Below are 11,635 nucleotides of genomic sequence, written 5' to 3'. Positions count from 1 at the left end.
TGATGTATTCACCTCTAATCTTTTTCTTGATTTCAGTGTGCTTGATATTATCAGCTTGAAGGATACCCAGGTATTTGTAGTAATCATCTTCATCCAGACTCTTAATGTTATTTTCATGGGGCATCTTGATTCGTTCAGTTTTCATTATTTTTCCTTGTTTGATAGTGTGTGTGGCACATTTGTCCAATCCAAACTCCATTGCAATATCTTGGCTATATATAAGGACAGTGTTGAGCAGAGATTCTGTTTCAGATGGTGTTTCTCCATATGGCTTCAAATTGTCCACGTAAAGGAGGTGGGATAGTCTGGCATGTTTTTGATGTTTGGTAGCCATGGCCTGAGTTATTCAATATTGTTGACAGAGGAAACAGTGCAATGACAAATAGTAGTGGTGATAGTGAATCTCCTTGAACTATTCCTCTCTTGATATTAACTTCTCCAAGTCTCTCACCATTGTCCTGCAACTGGGTCTTCCATTGTGCCATTGATCCTTGCACAAAGCTTCTGATGCTTCTACTGACTCCTGTTATTTCTAGGCAGTTGATTATCCAGTCATGTGGCAGAGAGTCAAATGCCTTTTTGTAGTCAATCCATGCTACATTTAGGTTGGTCTTCCTTCTCTTGCAATTTTCCAGTATCATTTTGTCAATTAGGAGTTCATCTTTTGTTCCTCTGCTATTGGGGTGGTTTCCTTTCTGCTCAGGTGGAAAGATATTCTTTTCAACTAGATGCTGTTGGACTGCATCAGCTACCACACCAGTTAACAATTTGAAAGTTGTTGGTAAGCAGGTAATTGGCCTGTAATTGCCTGGTGCTGTCCTTTTGCTGGAGCTTTCATTATCAGGTAGGTTTTGCAAGATCTTCAATTTCAACTCCTTGTAGTATTTTGTTAAACATGTAGGCAATGAGTGGGTATAAACTAGTTAGATGTTTTGACCAAAACCCATGCAGAAAAACCAACCAATTGTTTTTGGCCCTTTAAAATTTGTGTTTAAAACCTAGACAGGTTTGGTGGTGGTGGTAGCTCCAGGCTTGGCAAGCATTTTGGAGGGACATGTCAATAATCACAGACTTGAAAGCTAATGTGTTGGGTGGCTATATTTCCTCAAGTCTAACTACACAGCACAAGATTTTGTCATTGCAAAATGGCTATTTATCAGGCATCTAAACCTCTCTTTTAGATTGCTTTTTCTTGGGTTGGATCAGTGCAAAAAGTAACAGTGATCAGTTCCTAATTCTGAGTTCACAAGTCCTAGAATGTTAATTTGAAAAGGACAGAATTTCGATCCTGAAATTCAACAAAAATAAACCTTAGAAGTGATGGCTTTGCAGGTTTAGCTCCAAGTATTTATATTTTACCATAAAAAAGCAAAGTTTTACACACCAATGATGGATGTCCTCCTGCCTGAAAGGAAACCAAGGTCCTGAAACTCCATGTTGGTCTCTTGCCTTTCCTTTTTCAGTTCACCTATTAAATATTTCATGGTAGGCAAGCCACTCCTCTTCAAAAGACTATGAAGTGCCCTCTCCCCTCTGGCCACTAATTATTTCCTTCACAGCTATTTTATCTGATCTGCCGGACTGATGAAAAACTATGGACCTTTTTTAAAAAATTACAATAGTGTAGCACATGAAAAGCTGGTCTTTTGAAGAAATTCCCTGAAGGTAGAGATTGTTTTCTTCACAAATCAAGTGTAGCTAACAAAAGTTTTGCTACATGGACTCTACCTGACTTCAGTGACCTGACAAATAGGCAAATGGCCTGAGAAAAGCAACAAACCAAAGCAACAAAGCAATTTCAAGGATGTGGCCTGGATGTTGAAAAGTGAGCTAGTTTGAGATCAGACTAGACCAGAAACCAGTCACAAGGTGAAAGTTGCATATCAGGTAGTGAAACCTACCTAGCCCACCAACAACCAGTTAAAAGCATGGCCAAGGTGAAAAATAAAGTAAGGGGCTATTTTAAAAAGGGTCTAGATAGGAATCTAGCTGAAAGTCATACAATACTGGGTCATGAGCCATATCTTTCAAGTGTCTTGGTCAGTATATGAGAGCAAAGAACGTGTGTGTGTGTGTGTGTGTGTGTGTGTGTGTGTGTGTGTGTTTAAAGCACAAGATTTCCACATTTTGATAGAAATAGAAAAAAATTTAGGGAGTTAACAGAACATTGTTTGTGTGCTGTCTCATCAATTAGTGAGAACTATTTGACTTTTCCCAATCTTGGGAGAGGCTGATATTCTATTGGAAATCAGTTCATGACCACTGACCAAAGCTATGTTTCCAGAAACTCAAGTACACAATAGTACACAAAAAGCTGATAAGTGTGATTCTATATTGTGTAACCCATGTGGCAGGGATAATGGTAAAAATGTGATGATTTCTGTTTTTGGTAGTCCCGACATAATCAAATGGAAAGATATTGAGTACAAGGAGGAATCCTCAGAGAAGGGCTGGTACAAAGATAGAAAGCACATGTTCTTGAAGACTCATGGAAAAGACAGCAATTGCTGCTTGTTTTACAAGTACAGATGAGTGGAATCCATCAATTGCTAACATTGTTTGGACAGAACACCAAGCTATTACATTGAGTAAAACGAAGGAAAAATCTGAAATCTGTAAAAATATTTCTTAATGCAGCCTCATTTCCTTCTGATTTATACATAAAAATCAAGTATCTTAAGGCCAGAGTGTGAGAGTGGCAGAAAATGGGCCACATTTATATTGCAAAATGGATATTTTGACTGCTACACCTAGGTTTTATTAGATATGGCTTCTCATTCACATAGACAATATATCAAACTACTTGCTGATTCCTGCCGGTTCTGCAAAAGCATCAATAGGTTGTTTTATTACCTCAGGTTGCAAAGTTGCAAGTTCTTCCTGTTTTGATGGAAAATGTATAGCAATGTCATATATTTATTTCCTACATATTGAGGTAACTTCCAGCTTTTAAAACAAAAATATAGCAAAAGAATGATAGCTTAAATGTATGAAGGCCTTACAGTGGTCACCAAAGGTTAGGGGAAGATTTAGAGTTGCCCAATTCTTTAATTCAAAGTAAAAAATATGGAGTGTTTAAAAAAGGACCATTCTGGAAGGGTCATTAAATTTCCATTTATCACAGCCTGCTGGAAAACAAAGTCTCTCTCCTAGGTTTGGATAACAGTCACTAAGTAAGAGTTACTTAACTCTACGATTAGTCCTAGGTATGTTTACAATCGGGGCATAATCCTAATCTGAAGTTAGTTAGTTACCAGTTTTGGAAAAGCAGTTTAAATATCCCAGTGGCTTGTTCTAGGGCAAAAATTCATAGTTTTGCTGTGACTTTACTGTGATCATGAGTTAGCTTTATTGTATATGCAAAAGATGACACCACACATAATTTATTTGTAGACCTGGCTCGTTGATTTTTATTGCCACATAGAAGCAATAAGGAATAAAATAGGATACAAGGATACAAAATAATAGCAACTAAACAGGCAAGAAAAAAGTTAGAAATCGGCAAAACAACTAGCATCAGCATTTGGAAGACTAACTGTAGTTTAACAAACCACATTTTAGCATAACATGTGTTTATTAAAACAAACATTTCTTATAGATTTCTTAACACAATGTATCCACAGTGTCACTGTGATCTGTCTAGATGCAGTCAACTGTGGTAACCAGAGAACATGCTTGTGTCTCTGGTTAACAGTCAGAGGAACTTAATTATGAGTTCTGACAAAGAATCCTGGAAAATTTCATGGCATTTTTAATTTTTCAAAATCAGATCCATAGAGCAAATTTAGAGAATAAAATATAAATGTAGTTGTAAATACTATTAAGAAAATTAGAAGCCTTTTCTTTTCTTGGTACTTTTTTCACTTATTACTTTTTTTTCTTAATTTTCTCTTTCAAAATTTGTATTTTTATTCTTTTAAAATATATGTCATTCACTCACACATACGCGCGCACACACAGTGGACATAAAAAGTCTACACTCCTTTTAAAATGCCAGGTTTCTGAGATGTAAAAAAAATCATATCAAGATAAATCACTTCAGATTTTTTCTCCCTTTAATATAAGCTGTACAATTCAATTGAAAAACAAACTAAAATTATTTAGGGGAAAAATAAAAACTTACAATAACATGGTTCCATAAGTATGCACATTTTTATTGAAGCACCTTTATGACAGCATTCAGCTTTTGAAGATAGGATGGCCCACCTTTGCCTTGGGAACATTAGCCCATTCTTCCTTGTAAAAGCACTCCAAATCTGTCAGATTGTGAAGGCATCTCCTGGGTCCAACCCTCATCAGGTCATCCCCCAGACTTTCAATTTGATTCACATTTCCTTCCAAAGCTTTCATCTTCTTCTGGCGAAGCCATTCTTTTGTTATGCTTTGGGTCATTGAGATGTTGAAAGTTGACATTCCTCTTCATCTTCAGCATTTTATCAAAAGCCTGAGGCTTTTGTGCCAAAACTGACTAATATTTGGAACTGTTTATAATTCCCTCAACCCTAACCCTGTTTAAGCCCCAGTTCCAACTGAATAAAAGCAGATCCAAAGCATAACGCTGTTGCCATCATGCTTCACTGTGGTGTACTTTTGATGATGAACAGTGTTGTTTTTGCACCAAAAGTTCAACCTCAATCTCATCAGACCATAACAAATTTTCCCATATGCTTTTGTGAGATATGATGTGGTTGTTTGCAAAATGTAACCAGGCTTGGATGTTTTCTATGTAAGAAAAGGCTTCTGTCTTGCCACCCTACCTCACAGCCCAGACATATGAAGCATATGGACACTGTTGTCACATGTGGTAAATAGCCAGTACTTGCCAGAAATTTCTGGAGTTCATTTAATGTTGCTATAGGCCTCTTGGCAAATTCTTGGACCAATTTTCTTATTTTGTTATCAATTTTGGAGGACATCCAGTTTTTGGTGTACCATATTTTTTCCACTTGTTGATGATTGTCTTCACTGTGTTCCGTGGTATAATCAATGTTTTAGAAATTTTTTTGGTACCATTCTCTTTCCAACAATGAGATCTCTTTGATACTTTAGAAATTCTTTGAAGACATGGCTTTTGCTGTAAGAGGTGACTTAGTAAATGTCAGAAAAATCCTACTAGAACACCTGAACTTTATATGGGCTTGATCAGAGTTATTTTAATAGATGGCAGTTGTTTTACTGATTACTATTTAACATCAGTTTGAATGTAATTGGTTAATTCTGAACACAGTCACATTCTTACTTATAAGAGGATATGTACACTTATGAAACCATATTATTGTAAACATTTTATTTCCCCCACCCACCCACCCAAAAAAAAATCAGTTTGTTTTTCAATAGAATTGCACAGCTTATTAGAGGTGGAAAACATTCTGAAGTGATTTATCTTGGTCTGATTTTTTTACATCTCAAAAATTTGTCGTTTTAACAAAAGGATCTCGACCTTTTATATCCACGGTAGGCAGGCAGGTAAGTAGGTAGATAATAGAGCAAATTACAAAAACACAGATAGATAGATAGATAGATAGATAGATAGATAGATAGATAGATAGATAGATAGTTAGATAATAGAACAAGTTATAAAAATACAGACCAGACAATTACTTTCAGAGTGGGGATTAAATGTATTTTACAGATATATCTAATATAATCTTCAAATATAAAATTAACAGGAGAAGCAGTTGGGTAAAAAAGATAGAAGTATTTGGCTGATACAGATAAGTTGCAAACACAAGTGAGTACAATGTCAACAGAACTAAGATTTAGATGAAACACAGTCAACAATAAAGGTCTCAAGACTGCTATCTTAGACACAGATTTTTTGCTTGACTATTTCCACTACTGTATTCTCTCAAATATAAACAGCAGCATTGACTCAAAGCCTAGAGAGTATCAGAGCATTGTCAGATTTTCAAAACCTTCATAAGTGAAAGGTGGAAGATTGGGTACGCAAGCAGCTGTTTTAGGGAGGCAAGCAATATGGTTGATTTCACAGGAGTTGAAGTCATCCTTGTCAGTGAAGAACACACTATCAGGCGAGTCAATGGAGGGATCATTGTCAAAATAATTATAAGGTCTTAAAATGAAACCAACTGCATTTGCAAGTGTCACAGTGTTAGGAATATCTTCGGCATGGGGAATATGTAGAAATCCAGTGGTGATCCAAGCAACCAGATCCTAGTGAAAGACCATAAAACAGGGTAATCTGATTAAAAACATGGAAGGGAAATTTTGGAACAGTCGCTCCAGTCATGCGATTAGAAGGGAAGGAGCTTAAGAATGGAGCACTCAGCAATACTCTGCCAACTGCCTTTTACAAAGGGAAGCTTTGGGGAAATTATTCCTTTTTGTTTGTTTCTTTCCTGCAGAGGTCCCAGATTGATCTGGCCCATTTTGGAAGTCCACTCCCCTCCCCCCCCGCACCATTGTATCAAATTTAGTTCCTCTTTTCACTTTGTTGTTTGACTTCACTTTTGGAGAGTGGCTGTGCTGACAAAATTTTCAGCCACAATTTCTTTTTAACATCCCACTAAGTATTCATTTCTGCAACTAAATGCATAAAATGAATAAAGCAACTATTGAGGCATCATGTTGAGAAACCCAACCCTTTTCTGTTTGTGCTCCAAAGCACTTTTTTTTTCATTTGCCCCATGCCTGACTGCACAGATGTTTCGGTAGGAAAAGTACGCCAAGCATGGCTTCTGGAATTGTTTCTAACTCCTTAACAACTGTGGACACAGGACACTTTATTTTCTTCTGTTACTGAAATAACACATTTTATGTATGTGTGTGTGTGTGTTTTGCATGAATGCATATGCTGGGAAGATAGAGTTAGCCGCATATGCTTCACCCTGGGTCACATGACCAGAAAGGAGGAAACTTCCTGTGAGGCAACCCAATCAAGTGTGTGTACTCTTATGAGAATAAAATAAGGGGTGGGAGTGAGAAAGATAGACTTTTCTGAAAGACAAAGATCTGTGAACTATTCATAAAAACAAAAGAAACACCATTTTTGGGCACCCACCTACTCTATAAGCTTGATACTCAGAAACAAACTATCTATCTAGCCTCACTTTTTGCATGCCTGCTGTTCCCTGTTAAAGAAAAGGGCAATTTTTTTGTGTCAAGGAAGTAGATTTGTTTCTTTGAACCCAAATTCAGACTCTCAAGTGAACTCTCAGCAAGATCTCACTCTTTTGAACCTTTTTCAGCCATGGGTGCAATTGTGCAATCAACTCTGTGTCTGCCTTTGCGTTGGACTTCTTGTTCCTCTTAGTGAGCTGCTTATACATCAAGCTGATATATCTTTGCTCCATTTGAAATAGGGCAGCCAGCACAAGATAGATTGCCTGATTTAAAATAGAAATCTTCCCAGCTCCCTAATAATATAACACACTTGGGAAGCTATAGGCTGGTCAAATTATTTTAACACAATGAAATAGAATTTTCTAGGAAAACACTGAATTTTGGCTACAAATCATTCTGGGTGCAAAATGTTCCAAGTTTGGAATGGCTATTTTAAGCATTCCAGTTATGAACACCAACCCCCTCCCCCTTAAAATTTGTCCTAATTTGGAATAAAACTTTTTCTTTCCTTTTTTCCCTAGTATTTTCAAAATTCCACTCTCCTTTTTTTTAAAAAACAACAACACCCTTTTTCCAAGCTATGGAGATTTGAAGATTTGTTATGGCAAGAATTTAGAGGAAAAGAAGACACCTGGGTAAAGGACAATCTGTTCAACCATACTGAGATGGGAAATACTTTGGATTGCTGCTTCATGGAGATATATGAGAAATAACAGATTAGTTTGGAAGCTGAACTTCATTAGTATAATCAAACAGTTTACACTAATTTCATTAATTTATTACATTAATGAAGTTCAGCTGCCAAATTAATTTGGCCACTTCTCCTCCTATTCCATTTCCTGTATCTAATTCAGTAGTGTTATAATCCTGATTAGTTAAGCAGTGCAGACAGTACTTTATGAGTTGAAATGTGACATATCTGTTCTTGAGCAGTGTATGTGTATAGTACTTTCTTTTTCAGGATGCTTGCCAATTCAAAAGTACATACTGTTCATGTGCATAAACAGATAGTTCCTGTAGCTGTGCTGTGTTTTGTAGGCCTGTTGCTATCTGCAAAGAATGTTAAATAGTACAGAAAAGAAGCTTTCTGAGCTTTATTTGTGTGCTTAAACTTTTGGTCACGTTTTTGTGGAGTGTTTTTTGCAGGTAGGTTGCCTAATCAGAAAAACATGCATTGTATTTTTTTGCTGTTGCATTGTTTGTGGGGTGTACTGAAATGAATTTGTGGCTGCTACTTGCTTTTTTGTTGGGCTCAGTTCTGTGGCAATTCTGGGCTGCAAAAAGCATGCTTATCTGTTGGTTCTATTGTTCACTATTGGAATTTAATTTTCTTTTAAAGCAAACTTTTTCATTATTTTTGTAAGTCAGATGGCATGTAGCATTTAATTGTGAACTACTACCCCACTTATTTTCATAAAAGATAAAAGATATGAGCTTTGTTTTATGTTCTTATTTTGGAACATAGCCCGCTTAAAATTTGCAAGGTACTTTCTAGTGGCTGAATTTCAGGAGTATTATATTCAAGTGACATATGAAGGATAACTGTAATTTACATACTGGTAGAAACTAATACAAGCTTCTCTGTAAAAAAAGAAGCTTATATTAGTTTCCACGTGAACCAGAATTTTCACTGACATTAATACTGAAAGCTCAATTGCCTTTAGGGAAGCCCGCAAGATTTCTCTAATGATCTTGGTACAGTAGGGGAGGCTATCCAGTGTGTTCATATAAGTGTGTTGGATTCATAAAGCCCAAAGAAGGCTGTTATATGAGAGGAATGAAGTATTTATGTAGGAGAATATGCAGACAGAACAGAATTGTTTCTTTAATCCTTTCATAAATGTAGATTCTTCTCTGAAATTACAAATTTCCAGTCCTGGAATCTCATTGCAGGGAAAAATAGATATAAAATATAACAAATTAAGATCTAGGATAAAAAAATTGGGGAAAAGAATGGTGTTCATAATACATGAAAATACATCTCTTGTCATTGTGCATTGTCAGAAAACATCCAGCTTTGCTTCATAATGTGAATTTTTTTCACTGAAAAGGTATGGAAGTTATCTTTTTTGTGTGTGTGCTATGTAGAATGTGAAAGATTTCCCGTGTGATCAGATGTAGGATTTTTGTCAGAAAGGAAATCTGGCCAGAACAAACATTAGCTACATGAAAAATTGACTGTTCTTCATTCCCACCCACTATCATTTAAAATACGTACCCACAACCCACAGAGGGATTCTGTGGAGTCTACTTATTTTCATTTAATGTATTTAACAACTAGAGGATTTCTTGCTGTATAAGCATTTTTAAAATGTAAAAAATCTGATTTGCTAACAAAATATTTTTAACTATTAGAAGTTCTCTAGCTTTGTATTCTTTCAATGCAGGTAGCATAGCAGAAGAGAAAAATACTATAGAGACTAGAAAAGTAAAAATTAAGAATACATCTTTTTCAGCAGACATTCTAAAAGTGGAATATGAAGGAAAACCACAAGCAAATTTTAAATCACCAAGTACAAATGCTTCGCTGTATATATCAAATCAAGTTAAATGTGGTTATCAAATTCTGTACAAATGTGGTTGTCAAATTCATTCTAAAATTTCAAAATATGCTACAGCAGACAGCAAAACAAACAAGATTTCTTGGAATTGTACTGCTAATAAACAGCCATAGAAAAGAGAGGGGACAATAGATTTGTCTAGTATCCAATCAAAAGTTAGGAGCCACACCTGTCCAATCTCTGTGAGGGTTTGCTTGGAAAAAAAGGAAATATCCTCTCTTGTCTCCCTTAGGATCTAACAACTCACCTCATCAACAATGGTCTCATTATCTATAAAGTCTGCAAAGGCAACAGTAGGTGTCCATGGGTCATTCTGATTATAGATGCTGGTACTGCAAGGTTCTTTCTCCTTTCGCTTGGTGACAGCCAGCTTGTACCTAAGAAGCAGAATTACAATAACAGAAACAAAGTATTGTTGAGCTGGATGATTTCATCACTTTCATAGGTATGGAATAAGTTTCCCTAATGCTTATGCGCAATAGTAGCTCCAAAGACTATGGATACTCTACAAAAATTGGCAAAGCTTATCTGAATATGTGCCTTTCCACAGTTGCTCACAATGTAACACATGTACAGATAGTCCTTGATTTGTGACCATTCATTTAATGACCATTCAAAATTATATGGGCGCTGAAAAATATGATTTATAGCCAGTCTTTGCATTTACAACTGTTGCAATACCCCCCACCCCGCCAACAGTCAGATGATCAAAATTCAGGCGCTCAGCAGTGGCATGCATTTTAACAGTTGCCTCAGGGTCACTTGATTACCATTTACAATCTTCCCAGGACTCTTCTGAGAAGCTCGGCTTGCTTAATGACTGTAGGATTCACTTCTTAATGTGTGACAAAAAGATTGTAAAATGGGATATGATTCGCTTAATGACTGCATCACTTAGTGACAAAATAATCTAGTCCTAATTGTGGTCAAAAGTCAAGGTGCCTGTATAGCAATAAATGTATTACTAAAACTACTGTACAGGTAGTACTTGACTTACAACCTTTTGTTTAATGACAGTTCAAAGTTACGATGATGTACCACCCGTCCTCAAAGTTATAACGGTTGCACTACTTCTTCAGTCACATGATTGCAATATGCAACCTTCCTAGCCGGTTTCCAGCAATCAAAGTCAATGAGGGAAACCAGGTTTGTTTAAACACCCTTAATGATAAATGAATTGTGTGATTCACTTAACAATTGAATGATTCACTTAATAATTGTGATAAAACTGATGGTAAAATTGAGTCTGCTCCAGTGGTGGGTTTCTATCGGTTCGCCCCTCTTCGGGCAAACCGGTGGTGGCGGCAGCAGGAGGCTCCGCCCACCCACCCGGACATCTCTGTGCATGTGCAGAAGCATCGTGCCCATGTGTGAGCGTGCTTGCGCATGTGTGTGTGCATGCGTGTGCATGTGTGAGCGCGTGCACGCACCTACGAGCAAACCAGTAGTGACCGAAATTGAAACCCACTACTGGTCTGCTCACATGTGATTCACTTACTGACCACATGATTTAGCAACTGAAATTCTGGTTCCATTTGTGGTTGTAAGTCGAGGACTGTAAAACTGTAACAAAATTATCCTCATGCCAACATAAAAGAAATGTGTCAGGACATAAAACACTGAATAAAAATATACAAATAAATGGATTCAATCCCACAATTTAAAATTAAGTTGAAGATAGAAGCACAACAAAGATATGAAAGAAAAAACACGTCACACACTGGCAAATGGTTTTCCATTTTACAAAGGAGTACAGGACAGCGTATTTCAAGCTTGATGGGTGGGCTTCAGTTCCCACAATTGAAATCCATTCATCAAGTTGCCAAGTTAAAAAACTCTAGATACTATTATTTAATTAATTTATATACCCAACAATTCTTTTTCCATTAAGATTTTGCAAGAACCCTCAATTCATAACATATATTAATTATGCTTGTAAACTGTCAATTCTCTCAATTCTGATAGTTTATAATATAGCCATTAAAGCGATA

The 11,635-nt window shown here is 36.5% G+C and overlaps 1 protein-coding gene across 2 annotated transcripts in view; it reads right to left on the bottom strand.

Moving 5' to 3' along the window:
• Window positions 1–3,382: 3,382 nt before the first annotated feature.
• LOC117664844 (amine oxidase [copper-containing] 3-like) overlaps window positions 3,383–11,635 on the bottom strand; it is a 31,020-nt gene continuing 22,767 nt past the window's right edge. For both annotated transcript variants that reach the window (XM_034416209.2, XM_034416210.3), the window contains exons 3-4: window positions 9,892–10,021; window positions 3,383–6,174 (exon numbers count right to left, since the gene is read on the bottom strand). In XM_034416209.2, the coding sequence (XP_034272100.1) occupies window positions 5,890–6,174; window positions 9,892–10,021 (415 nt within the window). In that variant the 3' untranslated portion in view covers window positions 3,383–5,889. The remainder of the gene's footprint in view (window positions 6,175–9,891; window positions 10,022–11,635) is intronic.

This window comes from Pantherophis guttatus, chromosome 4 (assembly GCF_059756535.1).
Source record: "Pantherophis guttatus breed Tessera chromosome 4, ASM5975653v1, whole genome shotgun sequence".
Taxonomy (NCBI): domain Eukaryota; kingdom Metazoa; phylum Chordata; class Lepidosauria; order Squamata; family Colubridae; genus Pantherophis; species Pantherophis guttatus.
This window is presented reverse-complemented; position numbering and strand designations above follow the sequence as displayed.